At 56.0% G+C, this 26,428-nt stretch overlaps 1 protein-coding gene across 2 annotated transcripts in view; it reads right to left on the bottom strand.

Moving 5' to 3' along the window:
* Positions 1-23,838, bottom strand: part of EPHB2 (EPH receptor B2) — a 143,152-nt gene extending 119,314 nt beyond the window's left edge. For both annotated transcript variants that reach the window (XM_051637365.1, XM_051637366.1), the window contains exon 1: positions 23,555-23,838. In XM_051637365.1, the coding sequence (XP_051493325.1) occupies positions 23,555-23,639 (85 nt within the window). In that variant the 5' untranslated portion in view covers positions 23,640-23,838. The remainder of the gene's footprint in view (positions 1-23,554) is intronic.
* Positions 23,839-26,428: the final 2,590 nt, after the last annotated feature.

The raw sequence follows: 26,428 nt of genomic DNA, 5'->3' as shown, positions 1-26,428 counted from the left end.
CAGGGGGGCTGGGGACAGGAGGGTGTGAGCTGGAGGGAAGAGCCCCAGGGGCCAAAACCAGTTTATGAGAAATCAGTCACCTTTGATCTACAGATTACGAGCAATAGTGAATCTCTACATCCCTGGGTGAGCTGCTGCACAGTTAATTAGACACGTTATTAAAAACATGCTCTTCTACCAGTTTGAATTAGACCAGCTTCCAAGCCACAGAGTCCTGCCCTGCTAAATTAAACAGACCTTCACAATTAACAACCCTTCCTCCAGGCCGGTACCAGCAGACAAGGCAGAAGACACTCCTCAATCTGCTGGTTAAAGCAAACATTGGGCAGGTTTTCCACACCCTGAGTCATGACTGTAGCTGGTTTATTTTTATTGTCCTTTGGCTGCAGACTCCAAAACCGGACTCGGCATCACAAGGAGAGGATGAAGTGGTGTGTCCTGGCTCATCAAGCAAGGCCCTGATGAGGTCTCTCACTCCAGGGAAATCCATTGCAAAGGCATTTTCAGGGCCAGAGATTTCCCAGTCTCCTGTCCCATAGCCATGGATCACACTTTCTGCTCCAGGATACACCACGGCCCTACTCAGACCCACTCTTGTTCCCCTGCTGCACCAAACTGGCTCAGGTGTAACCAGCCCACCCTCTCCACTTCTTTCCCAACACTGGCACTGGCTGCAGACAGGGATCTCCTTAACAAGGCTGCCCAAAAAGTGGTCATGACCCACTTCATTGCCTATGACCAGCCAATGTTAAGCCCCTTCAGCCCATGCCCATTAATCCATTTCTTGCTGGAGCTTGGTGGGAACCCCCCCATATTCCTGACACTCTTTGCACATAAGAGGTTGGACACCCCTGGTTGCCTCTGCAACAGCTCCTGGGGTGACTCATCCCTGCTGCAGCACACAAGCACCAAGTGCTGCCCACCTGCTTTTCTCCCTGCTGAAGCACTGTGTGGTGCACGCCTCCAACATCTGCCCAGGGTTATTGCCAGCCTGGGCAAGAGGGCACCTTTGTGTCCCACGAGAACACAAAGCAAGTCATGCTGCTGCCCTGTCCCTCCAAGCCCCACATCTTCACCCGTAGCTCCACTGCAGAGGATGGCCAACCCACCACGAAGAGCAGCGCTGCGAGCCTGTTTCCTTCCCTTGGTCCACATCCTCCGTGAGGTTTGGCAGCTGGCTGACCCATCTTCTTAGAGCTGGCCCATCTTTCCAGAGCTGCCCCATCTTCCCAGAGCTGCCCCATCTTCCCAGAGCTGCCCCAGCTGCCCTTAAGCCCTGTGGGGACCACGCGTGCCGGCCGCAGGACCCAGCCCCCCGCAGCACCCCGACCCCCACCAGCTGCTGCCTCACTCCTGGAGGCTTTTATTAGAAACACACAAGCACGAAACCTCGGGAGTGGAACCCATTACACAGCATTTAGGATGTATCATTTGTATTTCACAGCCAGCAAACTTCTTGATTTCACAGAGAACCAGCTATTAAACCCCCTCCGCAGCCGAGGGGAAGGGACTGATGTGGGAACGAGGATGGAGGGAGCTCTTCCAGGTCTGGGCTAAACCTGCTCCTACAGCTGGACACCTTTCACTGCCACAGCCTCTCCCACTGCACCCTCCACCCGCAAGATGCTGTTGGCAGGGGAAGGCAGCTCTGCTGTTTGCAAATAATTCACCCCGATCTGACTCAGGCGCTTTCTGAGCTGGGATGTGATTGTAAATTATCACTGCAAGGAAGGAGGAATTCGGAAGCTCTCCAGTGTCCAGCTTAGCATTGCTCCTGGGAGGGATTTGGGATGTCTGCAGACATTTCGAGCTTGTGCACAGGAGTGTGGTGAGCCATGTCTTAGAGAGAAATCAACTCGAGGATTAGCTCCTCTCCCACCTTCTCCTGGGTGCTTCATTCCCCAGACACCCAGGATGTGATCTCTGGGGCAGCTGGGGATCCATGGATGAACAGGATCGTAACCACTGGGGCAACAATCATAGAAGCACAAAATCATAGAATCAGAGGGGCTGGAAGGGACCTCTGAAGATCATAAAGTCCATCCCCCTTCTGCAGCAGGAACACCTAGGGAAGATCACACAGGAACGCGTCCAGACGGGTCTTGAAAGCAGAAAGCATCTCACCCCCCAAACCAAAAACATCAAGTGAATCTAGGATGGGCATTTTGATCCAGGAAAGACCATTTCAAAATATAAGCTGTGACTTGGGAGTTTCAAGCTCGATATGAAAAGAATATTTAGGATATCACTTCCTCAGGAGGGCTGGACAGCCCTGAGGCAAACCACCAGAGAGGTGGGGGATCTCCAACGCCGGGGGTGTCCAGAACTCAACTGGGCAAATCTAGAGCCACCCTGATCACTGCAACAACTGGGGCAGGGAGATACTAAGGACAGGGACACCAGAGCTGGACACCTGATGTGATAAAAGATGGAGATGCCTTGTCTTTCTGAAGGAGTTGGAAACTCTTGTTCTCTTAGAACATGAGCAGACACAGCAGGACCACCAGCCACTTCCCCACTACAACATCTCCTGTGTATCAATGGAAGCCACCATCTCCTCCAGACCCCCGCCTGCCACCCCAGTGTTCCCTCATTCTGGCAAGTGGAGCTATAACAAGCAGCTCTGGATTTTGCCTACAGGAAGGCTGGCTGGGAAACAGGCTGGAAACCACTCTGCTACATCATCCAGACCCACCTCCACATTAATCACCCAGGGAAGTAGGAGCCACCCCACCCCACTGACAGCACAACCCCTTCAGCCTACTCCAGGATGCCCATCTGTTTCATATTAGAACTTACTCGTTGGAGGGAAAAAATAGCACTGCTGTCTCTTTATTGTGTTTTGGAGGAAAAACCCAGCAGATGCACGGAGAGTGAAGCAGGGCCTCCCTGCTCTACCACCAGGGTCATCCACATCAGTGAGTCCCTGCACCTTGGCATCCACCCTGCAAATCCAGAGGCTCATCCACCCTCCAGTGGGTGCCAAAAGGACCCTTCCTCCTTAACCAGCAGCAATGCATGGAGTCAGCTGAACCTGCACAGCCCAAACCAGCAGAGATACCAGCAGCTGGCCAGCAGAAGCTACCTTCCCAGGTAAAAGCTGGCACTGGCAGAGCAGCAGGTCCTTCAGCAGCAAAGCAGGGCACGTCACCTGCTCACAACGGCTACGATCATTGCACATCCTCTCAAACCTGGCTGTCAGGGGCCTGTCTTCTCTCCTAAAACATCCCGTTCAACTCGACACTGTGCCTAACCCAAGGCTGAGGCACTCTTGGGCTCCTCTCTCCATTTCAGCACAGAATCTGGCCAGAGCTCCTGAGGAGGAGGAGGAGGACAAGGGCCAGAGAGAGGCGAGTAGAAGGTGAGAGCGTGCCCGAACCGAGCTGCCACAGCAGGCTCTGCTGTCACCTCCCACAGCATCTCTTCTCCACCTCCTTGTCTACAAAAGAGAGGGACTAACCAAGCCATCACTGGCACATCAGTCCACCAGAGCTGGGACTGGAACTAGCCTACACCATAAACTCATCCCAGGGCAGTTAAGCCAAACCAGATGCTAGAGAAGACGCTGCAATTTGTGCCAGCTCAGCTGAGCCACCAACATAAATCAGGAACGTGCTCAGATACGGAGCAGGGCGAGGACACACGTGATGGAAAGCTGATGGACACAGCTCTCCCCACCACGCTGGTGGCCTTGTGCCTGTCAATATCTGTCACCCTTACGCTGGATTGTCCCCTGCGATCGGTCAGGACGGGCTCGTTACGTAATTCTAATGCACAAAGTGCATCAAAGACCCCGAGGTCTGCAATTTTGGAGCTCGTAATGACACAGCAAAAGAGCTGAATCACTGGATTGGAAGCATGTAATTGCCCCAGCACCGGTGATCACAGCCTGTGTTGGCCAAAGGGAGGACAGGCCCAACCTGAAATAGCTTTGCCCGTTTCTCCAACTGCTTTTATCTCCCAAATCTCAGAAAACTCACAAGCAGAGTCAACCAGGCAAAAGCAGCAAAAAGTACAAATGAAAAATCAAAGGAGGTTTGGACTGGATGATCCTTAGAGGCCCCTTCCAACCCAAACCATTTTTGATTCTATAACTCAAAAGAAAAGTTTCAACACCTTCTTTTTTTTTTTTTTTTGAAGGCTACAATTTGGCAACCTAGGAAGACAATAACTTTGAACAAAAGTGACCTCAGAGAAACAAAGTACTGGTGATGACCACACATCCAAAGGCAGTGCATGAAGAATGGAAGGAGAACAAGCAGGCAACCCATGTTTTCTTGTGACTGGCATGAAGTGAAGCAGGTTAACAAGGGACACCTAGGAAAAGCCATGCCTGGCATAGCTGGAGACAAGAAAAACCATGGTGGCTTTGTTCTTTTCAGCACACAGAAAAAATGCTAAGTAAAAACGTTAAAATTATTAGAAAGATGAAAACCAGAGCATTGGGAATGCTCAGGAATAGAGATCTGGAGATGCTGTCACCTTTCTCAGCCCTGCTTCACACCACTGCGGGGTGATTAATTCTGTTTATTTTCTTTTGCTCTACATGCAATCAGAGCCTCCCTTGCTGTGGTTCTTCCCAACAGCTTGTGCAGGATGGCCGTGGTCAGCCAGCCTGTGTCTTTATTAGGGAAGTAGGATGTTATTTCCACAGCCCTCAGGAGGATGGGGCTGCTTCCTCCTGTCAGCCACGCAGGATTCCTTAGCTCATACACAGCTAACGAGCCCGGGACTGTCTGACTGCAATTCTGACTGCAATTCTCTTTCAAAATCCCACACGTCGCTTCCAAGCGCCAAGAAAATAACTTTGGCCACAGCTGGAATGGATGTGTCAAGACCATGTGGTGGCCAAACAGCTCGGCTCACTTCTACATGGTCAACAGCCTCGTGGAGCTGGGAGAAGCCACAGCCATCATTCATCTTCATTTCTGGGCTTTTCAGTTATGACACTTTCATAAACTAGCCCAAGGAACCGTGGCTACATGAAATTCCTGCATGACACCTCCACAATAGCTTGAGAAATCAAATGCTGGGACTTGCCATTAACATCCAATCGGAAGAAAACCACAAGAAAAATGCACAGTGTGGTCCCAGCACTGGGCAATGTTTGCATTAATAACTGGGCAGTGGAGCAAATCTACACAGCTCTTTCCAGCTCAGTGTTTCCAGAGCATCCCCATCCCCTTTGCCAGGGGGGGAAGAGATGAGGCCAGAAGCACTTTAGAAGGCAAGAGGAGACTTCAAAAAGTTCTTTTATCACTTACAGCTGCAGAAAAGATAGTGCAGATCCATGAGCTCCACCAGCCAGGAGAGCAAGAGGCAAGGGAAAAATTCTGACTGAGAAATATGAGAGCTCTTAATACTTCAGGAACTGGGATGGGGAGAAGGAGAAGTAAGAAAATCAAACACATTTTGAGGTGACAGACATAACAGACATCAAGAATTAGCCAGAAAGAGCCCATGAGGGGACGTCCAGGAGAAGAAGAAAGCTGGTAAATCCTTGAAGACATGAATGCAGAAGCATTTGAGTGCAGAAGAAGGATCAAACCCGTGGATGCACTGGGATTACACCCTGATGACCTGGTAGGCATTCAAGGTCTTGCTCAGCCTGAAATCACTTCTGGGAAAATAATGAAGATGCTGATGTAATCCAAATCATAAAGAATTAAAGAACAGGAGTGTAATTAGCTCCAGTCAACATACTTCGACAGGAAACAGGTCTTGTCAAGCAAATCTGATTTCATTCTTCACTGAGATTACAAGCCTAATGGGTGAGAGGAACCGTGCAGAAGGCAGGAGGCCCTGGGCTGCTGGAAGGAGGAGGCGCGAGGGCCGTGGGGAGCAGCACCAGCCATGCCCTCCACAGCCACCCCCGGGCTCTGGATCACCCCCAAACATGCCAAAGAGATGAAGAACTGATTAGCAGGCAGGTTTCAAGTAAGAGTTCCCAGCCCTGCAGCTCCGTGGGCTCTGCAGGATCCAGCCCCAGCTTCAATTTTGTCTTGCACGACGGAGAGGGACGAAGGAAAGTGATGCTGAAGTATCTTCCAGGCTTGCAAACCATCCTCAGGTAAAGGATTCACCTCCCCTGGCGTTTGCTGTATGAAAAAATAATGCTGGCACTTTCATGCAGTTGCTAATTTTCCACAGGCAGAGGGAAAATGGGTCTCTGAGGACAAGCCAGTTGATCTGAACCAGCCATCCCAGGCAGGTGGACTGAATTGCCCTCTGCAGGGGACTAAGGGAGGAGGGCTTGCTAACTGCTTACATTAGACACCCCAAGTTTGTGCTGGTGATTAAATTGACCAAGTCATCCTCAAATCAGAAATATTCCATCATAATCTCCATGGGGGGGAGAGGGCAGGGGGGCACAATCCTCAAAATAATTTAAACTCTGTTGGGAAAAGCACTGGAGAGCCTGGTCTCTTCCAGCAGATGCCCCTCAAGCTGGTGTGGCTCAGCAGATGTAAGTGCCAGCCAGGAAAACAAAAATAATCCAGATGGTGCCAGTGACATGGGGGCACTGATGGGGGACAGCCCCCTGCACCTGGCCCTGGCACCACAGCACAGATGCTGCTCCCACCCAACAGATGTTTGCTGTGAGGGAAATGACAGGACGGCTTCAGTCCTCCTACAGGCAGACAGGTGTCCCCAGCAGGAGTGCCACCATCACCAGGGACCTCCTCGGGAGCCAGGCAGACCTGGGCTGGGTGGGCAAGTGAATGCTGACTTGGCTCCTTCTTCCCCTCAACTGCTAGGAGAGCAGGAGCAGAACCATGGCTTTCAGGTTCTCAGGAGTCCTGGGCAGAAGCATCTATAGGGTCACATAGATGAGTTGTCCCAAGACACAGCTGAGGTGTGCACAGACCAAAGGATGCAGAAGCCAGGACAGGGAACACACTCAGCACCACCTGCATCCATCTGCTCCCTGCCCCATGGCTCCCCAAAGGCTGAAGGACAAAACTCAAGAGCACCCCAAGAAAGCCTCATGGATGGTATTAAACTTGGGTGAAGGAGGAGAAGGTGAAGGAGGAGAAGGTGAAGGAGGAGAAGGTGAAGGAGGAGAAGGTGGCAGCACACCCATGCCTAGACAGAGTCCACTTGGTGGTGCCCAGCCCAAGATGTAGGATTTTCAACAGCTTTGGGGCACTTGCTCAAGCTGCAGCAGACACAAGGCAGGTCTGAGGTCTGCTGGGTGATGGGAGAGAGAGAATCCTGGTCCTTGCCTGCCCTAAGGTTAGGGAAAGCTCTCCAGTGCTCCAGCAAATGGCAAATCCATATGGAAAAAGCCCTCAACACCGGGGCTGGAGCAGCTGCTGTTGTCAGTGCCTTCTGGGCTGGTCACGCTGCCTCTTGCCCCGTCTCCCCAGCCAGATCTTCTGACACCCAACACCAGCCCTGCCCAGCCAGGTTCCCCCACTCATGCAGACAGAAAAGCCACGCTTGGGGGGGCTCCTTTAAAGCCGTGCCTTCTCCCCCCCAAAAAAAAAGACTCAATCAAAGCAAATGCCAGAGCCATTAGGAGCAGAGGACCTCACAGCCAACCGGGGAATGCTCGGCTTGATGGACTGTTTATAGAGTCTTTTATAGGAAGGATGGGTAACCTAATCCCAACGACAACATTTTTTATGCTGCTCTACGAGGGTTCAGCTGTGATTAAAACTGTTGGCACGGTCCCATGGCACATAAAACCATGGAGACCAGCAAGTCCCCTCCCTGCCAGAGCCCTTCCAACGCAAGTGGCAAAACTATTCCGAGCATGAAAGGCCGCGGAGCCGCAGGCCAGTCCCGCTCCGACGGGTCTCGCTGCCCTCCCAGGCCAGGAGAAAAGCGACTCGGCAGCCCCTGCGCTGGTCCCTGCTGAAGGGTCACCCTGTTGTAGGCCAGAGGAGGGAGAAGGAAAGCCAGCCCTCCAAAGCTGGGGGCAGAAATTGCAAGGGCTCTCGCAAAAACTTGCTCTCAGCGGCGGGCTTCAGCGGGCTTCTCTCGCAGAAGCAGGGCCAGGACCAGCACCAGGGCCTCCACCGCCCTCCTAAGACAACAGATAAATCCCACAGCAGCATTTTCTGAGCAGTTAAAACACTCGATTTTGAGCCAATCTCACTCAGCTGAGATGATCAGGGTGGTGTGTCCCTGCCAGACCTACCAGGCTGCTGCTCCACAGCTTCAGTGGAGATCACGGCCATAAGGAAAGCATAAGGAAAGTCCTCCAGGGAGAGGACACGCAAACATCTCCATGGCTCACCTACATGGTGGGCCCAGAAAACACTGCCCACCTGGGACAAACCACCTCCAGGGTGCCCTGATTGGACTGTTGGGTTAGGAAATCAAGATTCAGAAGGGGAGAGATCGGATGCGCAGAGCCCAGAGGTGGCCCAAGGTTGCACCAAACCCCTCCTGCAGACCCTCAGCTTGGGCTAGAAAGGGGAAAAGAGTCGAGGGGCTGGAGCAGGAAACCTTCTGCTGCAGTGCAGGGACAGGGATTGTATGTGGGATGTGTGTCCTCAGGGAGTGGGACCACTCAGTGTCAGCCCCGGCATGGCCGGTGGGATTTCCTCAGGGGATTCAAACATGATGTTTGTTTCATTTTATTGTTATAGAGTTGGAACACAACCCAGGCTTTCCTGCTTCTTTTTATTTTTTGGCTCTGTTATTCATCCATCCGTTTGGCTGCCCTCATGATAGTCCCTGGCATGATGGGGCCACCCCACACCCACTCCAGGTGGGCCCCCAACACTCCTGTCAGCCCACAGCCACACGAGGTGACCTCTCAAGAGTTAAAGCTCTGGAGCACATCGAGCACAAGAGTCCACCATGAATTTCAAACCCTTCTTCTGCATCAAATAAAAAAGTCACTGCCACCTCCAAAACCCTGCCTTGAGCATCCCTGGTCCCGGTAGCCAGGCCAGGGACATGTCCCTCAGTGCACAGCCAGGCCACCTCTGTGGGATGGGACTTCCACAAGCTTCCAGCACCTCCAGGAGACCCACAGCAGGGGCCAAGCCCTTCTCCACCCCTCAGGCCACTGAGGAATTTGAAGCTGGTGGACGACACACCCAGGGCTGACCTCACAAATGCGCTTTTTTTTTTCCCCCCCCTCTTTTCCCTCTGTAGCCCACACACCAAGGACCTCCCAAACGTGTGGTGGTCAGCTTTCCAAGGGCTCAGCACCCACAAGCAGGAGCTCAGGTCATATTTAGACCACCCAAATTACAGGGCAAGACTTCTCCTTGAGGGGGTAAGCTGCATTGCTTCCCCCAGCAGGAGGCCACATGGGCAGACCCTGCTGCCCCTCCACAGGGTCATGGAGGCTCCACTGGTCCTTCCTGTTGGTCCCCAAACCAACCCCAGCCCTGGCAGCATCCCCTACACACCCCTTACTCTCCAGCCCAAAATTCAATCTCCACCATCCAGCCCCAACTCCCCTTACATGGGTCTCCATATGGAAACAGGCACCAACTCTACGGAGTCCACCACTAACCCATGTCCCTCAGCACCACATCTACAGGGCTTCTAAACCCCTCCAGGGAAGGTGACTCCACCGCTGCCCTGGGCCAATGTTTAATAACCCTTTCAGGGAAGAAGTTTCTTCTAATATCCAATCTAAACCTCCCCTGGCACAACCTGAGGCCCCTGAGAGGTTGTGTTCCACCCTCAGCCCTGCAGATAAGCAGCAATGGGCTCCTGCTACCCCAGGGGATGAACACGAACGCTGGGGAAGAGCTCCCTCAGCTTCTGGCACGTGCCCATTTGCCCCCACACGCACACCCATGAGCTGTGTCCCAACAGAATGGGGACTGCCATGGGGACTGAGAGGGACCAGCTGGGATGCACTGCCCAGCAAAGCTGTCTGCACCTCCTTCCTGACCCATGGCCCCCCATAAACCAGCAGAGCACAGGAGACCACTCCAGCCACTGCCTGACCCGTGGAGCAGCATCAGCAGCCTCCCAGAGGTGGGTGGTTGCACCTCTCCAGGAGGTTGCCAATGCTTCTCCTTGGGGAACAGAGAGCAGATGATGAACGGGAGCAGCTGCCAGTAAATTCAGTGTTTCCAGAGCATCTCTGCTTATCAAAAGCTGTCGCTCTCCAGCCAGAACAGGTGTCAGTCACAGCAAAATCTGGTGGCAGCTATTCACTAGAGTTTGACATCAGACCAAAAAAAAAAAACAAGCAAAAGCAAAAAGCGTTGTTAGCAACTTCTGTGCTCTCCATCCCTCCCACAGCCTTGTGGAAAGAAGAGGTGAAGAGCCAAGAGGAGGAGAAAACCAGGGAAACCAGGAACTCAGGCAGCAGCCGCTCAGCCACCCGAGCATCTCCCCATTGCTAAGGCCGTGCTCAGAGCAGCTCTGCCCCCCCCGAGATGAAGCCACATCACCCAGCTGCCAGGAGTGGGCCCACCTACCCCAGGAGGGCTCCATCACACCCCTGAGCTCAGCAGCTGCCTGCAGGTTCACACCCAGCACCACACACCAGCCAGACACCAGCTCAAGCTGCCAACACCCTCATTAGCACCTCTGCTGTGCCTGCCCTGCTCCCCACTGCTCTGCATCTGGCCAAGGACTCTCAGGTTCCTCAAAGATAGAGCAGATGAATGGGGATAAGTCCTGGATGTGCCCAGCACCCCTTCCCTCCTTCCTTTCCCTGCTCCTCCAGCCCACACCAGTGCCCTGCTCTCTGTCTGCTCTCAAGGGATTTCCACCACCAGGCATCATGCACACCTTCCTGGTTACCTTTTCTGAGCCTCCAGGGTGCTGCTACCCTGTGGTAAGGATGGGAGTAGCCCAAGAGGGTCAAAGAAGATCACCAAGTCCAACCATTAACCCAATGCTATCGAGTCCAGTGCCAAACCATGTCCCTCAGCACCACATTCACAAGGCTTCTAAATGCCTCCAGGGACAGTGATTCAACCACCTCCCTGGGCAGCTTGTGCCAGTGTTTGATAACTGTTTCCATGAAGAAACTGGTCCTGATATCCAGTCTAAACCTTCCCTGGTGCAACTTGAGGCCACTTCTTCTTCTTCTTCTATTACTTGTTCCTTGGAAGAAGAGACTGACCTCCCCCTGGCTCCAACCTCCTCTCAGGCAGCTGCAGAGCCAGCAGGTCTCCCCTCACCTCCTTGTCTCCAGGCTGGACACCCCCAGCTCCCTCAGCTGCTCCTCAGACTTATGCTCCATGTCCTTGTTACTTGGAAACTCTCCATCCCCCTGCCAGGCATGGACAGGGCAGCTCCAGGCTGTGCCCAGGGAACCCATTCACCCAGCCTGGCTGGACACTGTCCCTGGTGGGGCTGCTCTGCCCTGCCTGCCTCCATCCCCTCCCTCGTGCCCCAGCATCACACCCACGCCCGGCAGGAGCCAGGAGCAGACACCTCCATCCCACCCCCTGGAGTCCTCCAGCACCACGCAATCCATACTTTGCCACTGGCCATTCCCCACATCCAGACACTGACCACTTTCTGCTCCCCAGGGAAAGAAGAAACCAACCTCCCCAGCCTCCTTTCCCTCCGGGATCCACACCAAAGCAGCGAGGAAGCCCCAGACCTCACACTGAACAGGCAGGTGTTCCCATCACACGGGCTGAGCCTGGCACACAATGGCCAGGGACCAGCACCCCAAACCAGCCCTCAGCCACCTTCCAAGAGCACCGGGCAAGCGAGTGGAGATCCTGCAGCAGATCCACAGGAATTGCTACCATCAAACCTCTGCAGCCTGCAGGCCCCGTGCTGGGCCAGCTCCTACACCTTGTTCTGTTTGATCGGCGCTGCTCCCAGTTCACACGTTTCTCCTTCTCGCTTGGTCTCCCGACACCAGACAGGATTAGAAGTAAAACAAGGCAAAGATTTATTAAGTGAGGCTTCCAGAAAGGCTTCTGAGGGGCAGCTGTGGAGCCTGGAAACAGGATTACAAGCCGAGCAACCCATGAAACGCAATCGCAACCTCTGCACGGCGAGATGTGACCCGTCCCGTGCTCTGGCCAACCTCCCTGAGAGCACGTTTCATGCACCAGCCAGGCCAGCCCCAGCATCACCCTCACTGTGATGGACCAGGGCTTCTTCAGCCTCCCCTCTCTGCTGCACCCAGCTTTTGTAGCTTGCTCAATCCTGATCTTCAGCAGACTTTTCTACCATACCTTGCCTCAAACCAGCTGCACGTGTTTGTCAGTCCAAAGCACTGGTAGCTCTTCCTCAGAATCATGAACAGATTCTTCAGACACAGATTAGGTGGTAGATATGGGATAAAGAGCCATCTCCATGCATGTCCTGGACCAAGCCTTCCTCTTTGGGCAGACTGATGAGTCCCATCACTCTTATCCATCAGCTGAGCTGGCTGTAGATAAAAGTTGAGCTTGCAAGAAAGATGCATCTCATGAGAGAAAGGCTGGAGCCAAACTCCAACAGGCAGCACCATGTCCACAGCCAGGAGAACGAGGTGCAGAATCACAGAAGCCAGAGGCAGGGCAGGATGCTGCCTCCTCCCTCCAGGAATACCAGTGATGGCCACCAGCCCGTGCCTGGTAGGTCCTCATAGGACACACAAACCACTAGTCTCTTAGGTGAAAGCAACCACACACCTGGAGGCATCTGAACAGCCTGTTCCTGTCCAGTTTGTCCTCAGACACATCACGCCCAACCTTCTAGCTTCAGTGAGCAGTCCAAACCAAAGCACATGGGTTCAGTGGCCACTTGGTATGAACGGGCATATCCTCTGGAGACCAAAAACCATCCAAGGACTCCCTGTCCCCAACTCCAAGAGTGCTCCCAGCAGTGCTCCCTTGCCCTGAGAGACAGGAATCACAGAATCCTAGGGGTTGGAAGGGACCTCGAAAGGTCACCCAGTCCAACCCCCCTGCCAGAGCAGGGTCACCCAGAGCACATCACACAGGAACTTGTACAGGTGGGTTTTGAATGTCTCCAGCAAAGGAGACTCCACAGCCTCTCTGGGCAGCCTGTCCCAGGGCTCTGTCACTCTCACAGGAAAGAAGTTCTTCCTGATATTCACATGGAACCTCCTCTGCTCCAGTTTGCACCCATTGCCCCTTGTCCTGTCACTGGACATCACTGAACAAAGCCTGGTCTGTCCTCCTGACACTGCCCTGAACGTGTTTGTGAACATGGATGAGGTCGCCCCTCAGTCTCCTCTTCTCCAAGCTCAAGAGACCCAGCTCCCTCAGCCTTTCCTCATCAGGGAGATGTTCCACTCCCTCCATCATCTCTGTGGCTCTGCCCTGGACTCTCAAGCAGTTCCCTGTCCTTCCTGAACTGAGGGGCCCAGAACTGGACACAATACTCCAGATGTGGCCTCCCCAAGGCAGAATAGAGGGGGAGGAGAACCTCTCTTGACCTACTAACCACCCCCTTTCTAATGCACCCCAGGATCCATTGGCCTTCTTGGCCACAAGGGCACATTGCTGGCTCATGGTCATCCTCCTGTCCACCAGGACCCCCAGGTCCCTTTCTCCTACCCTGCTCTCCAGCAGCTCAGCCCCCAACCTGTACTGGTACCTGGGGTTGTTCTTCCCCAGACACAAGACTCTGCACTTGCACTTGTTGAACTTCACCAAGTTTCTCCCCACCCAACTCTCCAGCCTGTCCAGGTCTCCCTGAATGGCAGCACAGCCTTCTGGTGTGTCAGCCACTCCTCCCAGTTTGGTGTCACCAGCAAACTTGCTGAGGGCACACCCTGTTCCCTCATCCAGGTCGTTGATGAAGATATTGAACACCACCAGTCCTAGTACCGACCCCTGAGGGACCCCACTGGTCACAGACCTCTAACTAGATTCTGCCCCATTGACTACAGCTCTCTGACTTCTTCCTTTCAACCAGTTCTTGATCCACCTCACTGCCTGATCATCAAGCCCATACTTCCTCAGAAGGAGGAACCTGCACTGTCACACCAGTGCTCATGATTCTTCTCATCCACAGGTTCCCCTGATGCTTGTGCACCAGGGCAGCGGAGGGTGGAGATACCTTCTTTATTCTGCATCCCTATGCTGAAGTTGTCCAGGTTCACAGAGGGTCTGGACAGGGAGATCTAGAGGGTTTAACCCTCCTCACCCTCCCTGGCGTTGTGCAGCAGAGCAGCACTGCACCAGCCCTCAACAAGGCTAGCCATGGTGAGGATGTGCAACCATGGCCCACCACACTCTGGCAGGGCCCCCTGCAATATGGAGACATGTTTTGGGAGCTGAGGTGACATTTCCATGGAGCAGGACTCATTTCAGCCTGCTGCCAGACAGACAGACCCCAAATAAGCCCAGCACAGCAGCAAGCTGCTTGGCCTGGGATAACAGGGTGTTGGCTGATGAGAAGCTCAGCATGAGCCTGCCAGCTGTGCCAGCAGCCCAGAAACCAACAATGTCCTGAGCTGCATCACCAGCAGCATGACCAGCAGGGCCAGGGAGGGGATTGTCCCCTGTGTTCCACCCTGCTGAGACCCCCCTGCAGGGCTGGGGCCAATTCTGGGGTCCCCAGCACAAGAAGGACACGGAGCTGTTGGAGAGAGTCCAGAGGAGGCCACAAAGATGATGGGAGGGCTGGAGCAGCTCTGCTCTGGAGACAGGCTGGGAGAGTTGGGGTGTTCAGCCTGGAGAGGAGAAGGCTCCAGGGAGACCTTAGAGCAGCTTCCAGTGCCTGAAGGGGCTCCAGGAAAGCTGGGGAGGGGCTTGGGACAAGGGCAGGGAGGGAGAGGACAAGAGGGGATGGATGAAAACTGGAAGAGAGATTTAGGTTGGACATGAGGAGGAAGTTCTGTGCTGTGAGGATGGTGAGACCCTGGCCCAGGTTGCCCAGGGAACCCAGAGCAGCCCTTGATTCTCTGATAATTCCCACCTGGGATATATGACCTTCTGTCTGCTGCAGACCAGGTGTCCCCAGGACCTCCAAAGCCTGGGTGGGAGCACAGGGGAGCTGAGCCCTCTGCAGCCAGCCCAGCTGCCTCCCTCTCCTCTCCTGTGCTGGGGCTGAGCAGCCCTCCCAGGAGCCCATTGTTCCCTTTGTCTGGCCCTGGGAGCACGAGCTGCTCAGGCCATCCCCTCCACCCCGGCTGGTGGGCGAGGGGCTGAGCACCTCCCCTAAACCCACCCTTCACCCCCTCAAGGTGAACCCAGGGCTGAGGGCAGCTCCTCTCCTGCCCCAGCTCCAGCCAGACGCTCTCTCCCTGGGTAACGCTGAGGAGGGCAAGGGGCACCTTTCAGGGGACCTTACCTAGCCTGGTCACCCTGTCCAAATCAAGGAAGGCTGGAAGGTGTTCCCACACCTGGAATGGTCCCAAATGAGCTACCTGGAGCAACAGGGACCCCCCCAATACTTTGAAGCTACAGATGGTCTTGAAAGCCAAGCTGGGAGGCAATGAGGCCCCCACCAAGCAGAGGCATCCAGCACCCGAGCCTGGAGAAGACGCCGTTCACTTTGGGACAGACCTCAAACCTCAAACACTGCCTGTGCCCACAGAGGCTGACCAAAAGCATTCCTGGTTTCCCACCCACCTCCAGCAGAGCAGAGGGGAGGGATACTCAGGGAGGAGGTGCAGGAAGCACCCTGCTTTGTGCATCACAGGCAGCCTGACCAGCCCGGGAGCCAGGACAGACGGGAGAGCTTAACCCTGCCCAGCACGCTCCTGCCTCCACCCTCCGTTGCTCCTGGTTTTAAACCTGCTGCTTGAGAACACACACAACAGAAACACAGAACTGTTTCGGTTGGAAAAGAACTTTAAGACCACCAAGTCCAACCATTAACCCAACTCTGCCAAGTCCACCACTGCCCCATGTCCCTCTGCACCACGTCTTTTAAACTCCTCCAGGGATGGGGACTCCACCACTGCCCTGGGCAGCCTGGGCCAGGGCCTGGCAACCCTTTCAGGGAAGAAATGGTTCTCAAAATCCAATCTAAACCTCCTCTGGGTGACTTGAGGCTGTTTCCTCTTGTTCTATCACTTGTTCCTTGGCAGACTGACCCCATCTTGCTCTGAACTCTTTTCAGGGAGTCGTAGAAAGGAAGGTCTCCCCTCAGCCTTCAGGATGAACACCCCCAGTTCCCTCAGCAGCTCCTCGCTCCACTCAAGGTGGAGTGAAAACATATAAAATAACAAATCATCAGCCCTTCATCACCCTCTTCCTCACACCTCCCATGGTCCAACACGCCTCTGTGGCCCCCTCAAGCTGCCTCATTCCTGAAGCCCCCCTTGGCCCATGTACATCTCCTGTACCAGTATCTTCACCCTCCTTTCCCAGCCTTTCCCAGTTTGGAGCAGATGCTTTCAAAGAGCCATCCACAACGACTTTTAAGATCTCTTCCTTAAAATGCTAATAACTAATTTAAAGGCTGTCACTGAGCATGCAGGGGTTTAGGGTAATTTTTTCCATGTGAATCCCTTTCCATTCATCACTGACTACATTTAATCTGCCACTTTATAGCCTGGTTATCCAGTGCCATGAGATCCTTTCACAATATTTTAAAGACAACTGTTGTTTTTATCCTCCTGAATGATTTTGTGTAACCCGAAAACTTTCTCGCCGTCGAGTTCCAGCCCCTTTCCAGTGTGTTTATAAATACAGAGTGCAGCACAAACCTCACACTGACCTCCACCCAGAGGGAAAACTGACTCTTTGTTTCTCACCTTTTAAGCAGTTTTTAATCCAGAAGAGAACCCTGCCTCTAAAATCACTGCTCTGCAGTCTCCTGGATCACCCAAGGAGCTTTTCTTAAAGGACATTTGTCCCGTTTGCTCTGCCCCAGCATTTGTCTTCCCTTTTTGTTCTAAAATACAAGCTCTTCTGCCATCACCTTGGGGCAGCCTCTCAGACCTGCCCTGGGAAGGAAAGCTCCTTGGCAGGAGTCCCCTTGGCCACGGCCATTTGGGGGGACACTGAAGTTGTTCCTCAGCTCCTCAAGCGCTCCATCCTGGTTGGTTTTAACCTCATCTGTTGGGAAGGGACCTGGGAAGGGGGGGGGGGGGGAATAATTCATTTCTTCTCACAAGTTGTTTTTCAAACTCCTCTCGGGCTGCCATATATGGTTTTGCATTCACCACACCACAGATTCTGACTTCTATTTTCCCCTTTTAGACACGACTTCCACTTTCTGAAGAGCATCTTTTTACCTCCAGTGACCTCCTGCAATCTGCCATTTAATCAAGATTTATTTTCTTGTTTCAAACTCACACGTTAAGTGGCTGCACAAATTTATCCTGAGTTTTAATATAATTTCCCACATCACGTGCAAGTATTTTGCTATTTTAGCTGCTCCTTCAGCTCCCACCTTCCCATTGCCTGACTTACCAAATGTTACTGTGCAGCACTTTTAAGTGCTGGTCATTTTACAGATGCGATGGGTCTGCCTCTAAGAGAGGGAAGGTGGGGAGAACATATTATTATTCCAACTGATAGAGCTTCTTCAACTTTTGAAGATCACCAGCCCCTTGTCATGCCTGCTAGGAGGCTGAACCTGCTCCCACAGAGCCAGCCCCACGCCTCACACTGTGTGATGCTCAGGTCTAAACCAAGAGATCCTCCTCTCCTGGTCTCTCTGAAGAGCCACGATAGTTCAGTCACTAACACTGCCATTTCTGAAAAACACCCTGATGTGACACTCAGGGAAGCGAGGACCATCCACAGTTATAGTTGTGTTTTCTGCCCACATGTCCTGTCCCATCTCCCTTAATGTTCAGCAACTGGTGCCACAAGCCAGGTCAGAGGGACAGCAGAGACCCTTCATTGCTCCTGCTCCATTCATCCCTGAGCACAGAAAGCCAGAGAGGGCACGGCATGACCCTCACTTACCCCTCTGCCTCCATCCTGCCTTGCTGGGGGGGGGGCTGGCACACCCCACCCAACCCCAGTCCAGCACAACCTGCCAACTATCCCGAGACACCCGATGTTGATATAAAGTCACTCTCAATACATCCCTGCAGCACCTCTCCTTCCTCACACCTTCCTTGCTGCCACCCACCAGCTCCTGAGGCATCCCTGCCCACCTCCAGCACCCCCCAGAAACCCCCCCAGCCAAGCTCCCACCCCTGGGTACCAGCCAGGGCAGAGCTGCCTCTCCATCCCTCCCTCCCTCTCCGCACGTCAGCCCCTTATCGCGGGAGGCCCCGGCGTTACCCCCTTATCTAACGGCTGAACTTTTGCCTCTGAGGATCTCCCCGCTCCCTCCATCCTGAGGCAGCCCAGCAGCAGCTGCACTCCTCTCTGCCATCTCTGCAAAGCAAAAGGCAGGGTTGGGAGGGACCACAAATGGGGACAGGAGCCAACCGGGGGTTGTCTTCCTTGGCAAAAAAGGACTTTCTGCGGTACAGCACGAATCATAGAGCAACAGGCTGGTTTGGGTTGGGAGGGACCTTGAAGACCATCCAGATCCAACCCCCCTGCATGGGCAGGGACACCTCCCACTAGACCAGGCTGCTCCAAGCCCCATCCAACCTGCCCTTCAACGCTGCCAGGGATGGGGCAGCCACAGCTTCCCTGGGCAAGCTGGGCCAGGGTCTCACCACCCTCACAGCAAAGAATTTCCTCCTCATGTCCAACCTCAATCCCCCCTCTTGCAGTTTTAATCCCTTCCCTCCTCATCCCATCCCTCCCTGCCCTTGTCCCAAGTCCCTCCCCAGCTTTCCTGGAGCCCCTTCAGGCACTGGAAGGTGCTCTAAGGTCTCCCTGGAGCCTTCTCTTCTCCAGGCTGAACACCCCAACTCTCCCAGCCTGGCTCCAGAGCAGAGCTGCTCCAGCCCTTGGATCATCTCCGTGGCCTCCTCTGGACTCCCTCTAACAGTTCCATGTCTTTCTTGTGTTGGCAGGGAGGTCTCATGATGGGATGCAGGGATGGGACACCCACCCCCAGACAGACCCACACACAAGCACCCATCTCAGCAGGGTGGGTCTGTCAGGAGTGGGTGCCTGTTGGGAAAGGAGTGAGGGGCTCAGACTCTTGTCTGTCACAGCTCAGCATCCCATATTTACCCAGCTCCTCAGGCAGGTTTCACAACCCCACCAGTGCCCCCCTCCCAGCAGCCAGCTCAGGTATGTGTACACAAACAGCCACTGACTAGTGCAGGCAGATCCTCAGCCCGTCAGCAAAGAGGACCACTGCTCCCATGCTTGGGGACAGCCCCAAAACCCCTTGGCAACACCTCTCCAGCACAGCCACGTCCCCTTCGCACTCCCAGATCCCTCTGTGATGTCCCAAGGAGCTGGGGGACATCAGTGGCAACACCAGCCCCAAGCCCTCATCCCATACAGCCCTGTCCCCTTGGCACCTGCCTCCAAGGTCTGCTCCCTCAGCTTTTATCACCCAGAGAAGCTGGAAATACAACAGGAATCAGGAGCACCTGCTGCTCCCACCTGGGAGGAGCAGAGTGGCAATGCCAGCCACGTGGATGTTTAACTCAGGCACCGACTTATTTGGTCTTCAAAAGGAGTTTTCCCTGCTGCTGCTCTGACAATGCAAAGGGCAGGTGGGCACGTGGAAGGGACCTGGTAAAAAATTAACCCAGGCAGCAGAGAGGGGGGGGAGGCGGGGATGGGCAGCACAGGGCTGGCTCAAAATCAGGGTGTTTTTTTTTTGTCAAAAATTTGTTTCCAGCCTGGACCTGGGGACAGCGTTTGCAGATCTGAAATTCTAACACACGGGATGGATCAGCCTCCTGGCAGATCTTGTGGTTTTTGCCCCCTGGTCCTGTGGCTCTGCCACATCCCTCCGGAGCGCGCTGGGATAACTCCCGCAGCTCCAATGGTCCTGGCACTCCGTAGGCACATGCCACCTCCCTGGGGCACCCAGCCCAAGGCCACTGCCCTGGTGTGACCCATAACCCCAAGGAGATGGCAAAAGTCTCCCTGTCCTTCCCCCAACACCGTGAAGCATCACACGACGGGGCACAACCCGAGCCCTGTGTTTGCTGCTGTCCCCTGTGCCAGCCCAGGGCCTGGAGGAGGCTGCAGGGGGGCATGACCATGTCTACAAGAGAGGTGACCACATTTTAACACTAAAATATGTCAGAGCATACACGAAATACACGATGTATTTTATGCCACCTCATAAATACGCCGCGTGTGCTGTGTACATTGTAATACATTATAAACTACACAGAAACACAAAGGTCTTGTCTCCCAGCTTGCCCGGAAGACGGGCACGGGTGTTTGTGTCCAGCACCTCAGCCACCGTGTGCCCTAGGGATGTCCCAGGGATGCCCCCTGGGAGAGGACACAGCCCTCCTGCCCCAGCATCCCTCTCCAAGCCTCAGGATCAGGATTGCCTGGCACAGAAGGATGCTCAACATCCAGTCCTCGCGCCAGGCACTTTTCCCTCGCCCGGCGGAGCCGCCGCCCGGCGCTGCCGGCACCTGGCAGGTAGGAGGACCATCTCCTTCCTTCCTTTGCAGCTTTTGGCACAGGGCTGGAGGAGAGCCAGCCCTCGGCAATCCCGCCAGCACCGCGAGGCTTATGAAAAGGGAACTGCAACGGGGTGCAGAGCGCCTGCAGGTTTTCTCCCCCCCTCAGATGGGACTTAGCCAGGCTGTTCTGAAATACCCAAGTGGCCTTCCCAGCTCCCCCAGCATACCTCGGCGGCACCAGTCCTCCCAGTACACGTGCACCCTAGGCCAGCAGAGCACAAAGAGGAGCCATCAGCAACAGCAGCCCTGTTACCAACCCGTGTGGGATCCAGACCCTTCCAGGACTCCCTTTGTTCTTGACTTTCTGGTTTTGTTGTGTTTGTTGTTTTTTTTTTTTTAAAACACAACAAAAACCACACACACACACGAAAAAAACTTTCCTTTTATAAGCCTGAACTTTCTCAGCTGCAGATACGTTACCTTGCAACTGCCTTAACAACTGTATGCAATTCTTAACCTCTGCTTTATGTACGTTGTCATCCACCTCCCTGTTTTCCATATTGATTTATGCTTTACCTTCTTTTCACATTTCCTTTTAACAGAGCCGGTTTTAACCAAACAGCCTTTCCTCCCGAGCCCGAGACACACATTCTGCTGGCCAGTGAGTAATCAACTTCCAATTTTCATGCACACTCCTGTTTATATTTCCTTCCCTATCGGCTTTGTTTCTAATTAAGGTTTGTTAAATGCAAGTGAATATATAGCGTATAGAGAAATATAAAGCATGTAGATAAATAAACACCCCACACACACACACGCACTGACTAAGGCTGCACTTTCAACCACGGATCCCAAAGCACTTTGTCATGTTCATTAACAAAACCTCGCAGCTCCCTTGGGAAAGACGCTTGTATTATTTTACGCCTTGTAATTAGGAAAACTGAGGCACAGAGGAGACAAGTGAAATTACCAGCATTACAGAAAAGCTCTGTAGCAGAGCTGAGAACAGGGCTCAAGAGGCAGGATCCCCAGGCAAAAAAAAAAACGAGCCCATTTTTCCCCTGAACGAGCCTTTTTCTCCCCCCATTTTGGCCCTGGGAATTCACTGGAGATGGTGATGGCAGCAAGGAGGATGTGGCCACCACGGAGGTGCCTTGTGGTGGGCTCCAACCACTGCCTCTCGTGGGGCTCAGAGCATCCAGAGATGGACAAGCATCCCAGGGAGCCTCTGGAAGAGGCAGCTCCCAAAGGAGAGGAAGGAGCAGAGGGCGCCCGGATGCTGCATCCCACACACTTTCGCCTCACCAGCTCTCCAGAAGCCTGTGCAAGGTGGGAAAAGCTGGGACACAGGGGCTGGCTGCCCACACCAGCCCTGTGAGCCACCATCACAACGCCACGACACCCGCTCGAGGCTGGAGGCAGAGGTGGGGGTTTGGCACCATCAAACCCCAACCAACAGGCGGGGATGGTGGCTGGAAGCACCACAGTGCAGGGCCCCCGTTGGCCGTCTCCCTTGGATCATTCCCACCCATGGAGGAACACGGACCTTCCAGCAATCACCTCGGGTGGGCAAAAACCCCCCAGCAGTGCCGGCCACCCCCTCGTCCCCGCTTGTACATCCCTCGTCCCTTCGGATCAGCCCAGGCGCTCACACTCCCAGGCCTCGCTGCTCCTGCCACGACGGTGGGAAGGTCACCCACACCTTCGAGCAGATCCTCTGGGCGCAGGGCAGGGCAGGGCAGGGGTGGAGGTGTCACCCTGTCCCCGGATCCCTCAGCAGCGGCGGCCAAACCCGCTCGGGCCCCACCGGCCGAGCACGAGTCCCACCACGAGTGTCAACGCCGGCTTGACATCCAGATGTCCCGTGTGGACACGTAGGCTCCCACAAACACGCTCATCACCCCAACCCTCCTCCTCCCCCCCCCCCCCCATAATTAAAACCATACCGGGCTCATTTGAATAGCAGAGCTGGCTAGCGCTCTCCACTGCAACGTAAATAGTCCTATTTATGCCAAGCTCCCATATTGTAAATATCACAATGTATAGCCGGCCAACCCATGAGTCATCTCCCAAAACTCCAACTTAATAAATGGTGCCTCATCCATGTTCCAGACAAACACGATCCGCGCGGCTCCCACCGCCCAAGGGCAGCCCTGGCCGCCCGGCCTTGTCCCGGGGAGCCCCCCGGCTGCCCCCCCCCGAGCCACGGGCAGCCCCCCCAGGGCCGCGCTGCTCCGGGAGGAGCCGGTTCTTGCCCTGACACTTGCTCCCACCCTGCCCAGCCCCGCTCCCCGGCGCTCCCGTGCCGCGGGCGGGCAGGAGGCAGCAGGAACGGCCGAGCAGGGCTGGGGAGCGGGAAGAAGCCTCCCCCCACCCCCCCCCCACCCCCCGACCCAGACAGACCCCAGCACCGAGCTCCCGCCCAGACCCGCAGCAGCTCCCCACCTGCCGCCCAGCTCTGCTTTGTCTGAGCCACCGCGGGGACCCGGCGGGGAACCCGGCACCTCCCGGGCGACGCCGGGGAAGCCTCGCCCGCCACCGGGGAGCCATGAGCTCCGGGATGCTGGCCACGGGCTCCGGGATGCTGGCCACGGGCTCCGGGATGCTGGCCACGGGCCCCGGGATGCCGGCCACGGGCCCCGGGATGCCGGCCATGAGCCCCGGGATGCCGGCCACGGGCTCCGGGATGCCGGCAAGGCCCGGCCGAGATGCCCCCGCAGCCTGTGGCAGGCGGCAGCAGCGGGCACGGCGGGGCACAGCCCGGGCATCCCCGGCAGAGCGGCCCCGTGGTACCCAACCCGGCCCCCCGGGGGAGGGGGGGATGCCCACCTTGGCGAGGGGCTGGCGGGGGAGAAGGGCAAGGCAGCGAGCGGGAGGGTCTGGGGACGGCGGGCGGGGGGTGGGGACACCACACACACACGCACGGACACGGACACACACACACGCACACACGGACACACACGAGGGGCCCTCAGCTCCGCACCCGGCTCCGGCGGCACCTCCCGCTGGGGCAGCACTTCCCCGAAACTTCCAGCGCCCCGAGGGGGTGCGGCGGGGACGAACTGACACCCCAAACCACCCCACCCCCCCCCCTCCTCACCTCCCACCCCCCCCCACGGGGGAGGGGGCGAGAAAAAAAAAATTAAAAAAAATTAGAAAAGGGGGGGGGGGGGGAAATTCCCGAGAGGGAGGCTCGCCCTGCCCCCCCACCCCCCCGGGTCCCCCCCTTACCTTCCACGGCGGCGAGCAGCGGCAGGAGGGCGAGGGGCAGGCAGCAGAGCCACAGCGGCCCCATGGTGCGCGCCGGGCCGGGCATCAGAGGCGGCGCGGCCGGCGCTCCATGGAGGCGGCGGGGGAGCGGAGCCGGGCCGAGCCGAGCCGAACCGAGCCGGGCTCAGCCGAGAGCCGAACCGGGCTCAGCCGAGCCGAGCCGAGTCGCCCCGCCGAGCCGAGGCCCCCCCGTTTAGGGGCTGGGGCTGGGGCCGCCGCCGCGCGGGCACGGCCGCGGGCACGGAGCGCACCGCCGGCCCCGCCGCCGCGGCCGGGCCGAGCCACCGCCACCGCACGGGGGGGAGAGCCCCGCGCCCGCCCCGCCCCGCCCGGCCCAGCCCGCACCGGGGGGGGGGGGGGGTTGGGGTTGGGGAGGGGGAGGTGGGAGGGGGGCGGAGGGGATGGGGGGGTGGGGGGGGTGGGGTTGGGGGTGGGGGGGGGGGGTTTGGGGGCAGGCGGCGGCTCCCCCCGCCCTCCCGATGGTTCGTCCCGGAGCTGTCGATCATCCAGAGAAAGCCGTGATTTCAGCCCAAATCGTCCTCGGCCGGGCTTGAGGGACGGACGGACGGACGGACGGACGGACGGACGGATGGACTGCGCCGCAAAACACACACCCCCCAAAAAAAAAAAAAAGCGACAACAACAAGAAAACGACCCGGCAAACAAACGAGCCCCCCGACGGAGGGGTGAGCCCCCGCGCTGAGCCACCCCCCCCCACCCCGGGGGAGTCCCCGGGGGGCTGAAGGTGGCGGGGGCTGCGGGCCCGGCCCCAGGAACGGAGCTGCCCGGCGGGACAGGTGAAGAAGGGAGCTGGAAACACCCCTGGCTTGTTGCTGGCAGGCTCCCGGCTGCCCTGACCCCTCCAGACCGCCTGGAGTCAGCCCAGCGGGTGCTGGAGTTCCCTCCTTCCCGTGGGGAGCAGTTGTGAGTTGGTTACAAGCTCCATTCACAGCAGATGGGGTCATTGGAATCACAGGAGGGCTTGGGTTGGAAGGGACCTCAAAGACCATCTAGTCCCAACCCCCTGCACGAGCAGGGACACCTCCCACCAGCCCAGGTTGCTCCAAGCCCCATCCAACCTGCCCTTCAACACTGCCAGGGATGGGGCAGCCACAGCTTCCCTGGGCACCCTGGGCCAGGCTCTCCCCACCCTCACAGCAAAGAATTTCCTCTTCATGTCCAACCTCAATCCCCCCTCTTGCAGTTTTAATCCCTTCCCTCCTCATCCCATCCCTCCCTGCCCTTGTCCCAAGCCCCTCCCCAGCTTTCCTGGAGCCCCTTCAGGCACTGGAAGCTGCTCTAAGGTCTCCCTGGAGCCTTCTCTTCTCCGGGCTGAACACCCCAGCTCTCCCAGCCTGGCTCCAGAGCAGAGCTGCTCCAGCCCTTGGATCATCTTCATGGCCTCCTCTGGACTTGCCCCATGGGTTCAGTCAAGCAGGACTTTTCCAGAAGGTGTGAGCTGGGACCCGGTTCCACCTCTCCATCACAGCACCCAGCAGCCCTGACTTCCCCACGTGCCTGGGAGCCAAACATGCCCCTTGGGCACCTCATCAGCCAAAGGCTCTTCAAGACATGTGCAACAGCTACACGACTGTTTGCCCCAGGGGGGTCCCCTCTGCCACCACCCTGACATCTCCTCCTCATCCCATCCAGCCTGCTAGTGTCCACTTTCTGCCCTGCAGTGTCCCTCTGCTCACCCCCTGTAACTGTGCCCCTTTCCTGTGAGGGTGGTGAGACCCTGGAACAGGTTGCCCAGGGAGGTCACGGATGCCCCCTCCCTGGAAGTCTTCAAGACCAGGTTGGATGGGGCTTGTGCAGCCTGATCTAGTGGGAAGTGTCCCTGCCCATGCAGGGGGGTTGGAACTAGAAGATCTTTAACGTCCCTTCCAACCCAAACCAGTCTATGATTCTATGATTTTATTTACCATGTCCAAACTGCTCAAACCATCATTTCAGTCCTTCCAGATCCCAGGGCTGTTGTGTCCTGAAATTCCCTGGACAGGTATGTCCCAGAGCAACCTCTCAGTTCTCCAAAGGGAGAGCCCAGTGTCCAAAGCACACAGCAGCCCAGTCCATTTGCCAGTGTCCACCTGCCTCTCAGGATTTTCTTGCAGCTCTCCAGGGCTGCAATTCCAGATGCAGAGGGACTTTTTTTTTTCCCAAGGGAATAGTCACTGGACACCTACTCCCTTCCTCATGAGCATCCCCTTAGGCTGTTGCTGCTTGAGATGGGACCTTGGACTATATGGACTTACTGTCTGACTGCTGCAGGGGCTTTGACACTCTTCTGTACTCCTTGGCATCTAGTTTGTCTCCTGAAGATGCTCTTCAGAGTCAGTCATGAACGGTGAGCTCTGGTCCCACCTCATGCTATCTATCACTGTGCTCCCAGGAGGGGCTTTCTATGACTGTTGCACCCTTTGGCATCACGGGAAGGCCTGCCAAGGCCCCACAGCTACCCTCACAAACCTGCTGTTGCCACCAGCCTCAGTCCTGAAGCCTTCTCTTTCCACCCAGCCAGCAGCTCCAAGCAGACTAGCAAGTGCCACAAAGCACCGCGCCATGGTAAGTGACATCCTTTTCTGCACCCTCCTCTCATTCTGCACCAGAATTCCTGGCCTCTGTGGAGGATGGTCATGGAGCAGGGAGCACTGTGCAGACCAACTGCTGTCCTCAGCCACCCACAACACTGTGAGCTGATGCTCTTCTTGCTGCCATCTGGTGACAAGTGGCCACAGCGCTGTGTCACATGGACCTGACCACCACTGGGCAGCTGGTCCCTCTTTGGGACCCAAGGTATGTTGGTTTTACTGATAGTTGCTGCCCACATCTAAC

This window comes from Apus apus, chromosome 20, assembly GCF_020740795.1.
Source record: "Apus apus isolate bApuApu2 chromosome 20, bApuApu2.pri.cur, whole genome shotgun sequence".
Lineage (NCBI taxonomy): Eukaryota > Metazoa > Chordata > Aves > Apodiformes > Apodidae > Apus > Apus apus.
This window is presented reverse-complemented; position numbering and strand designations above follow the sequence as displayed.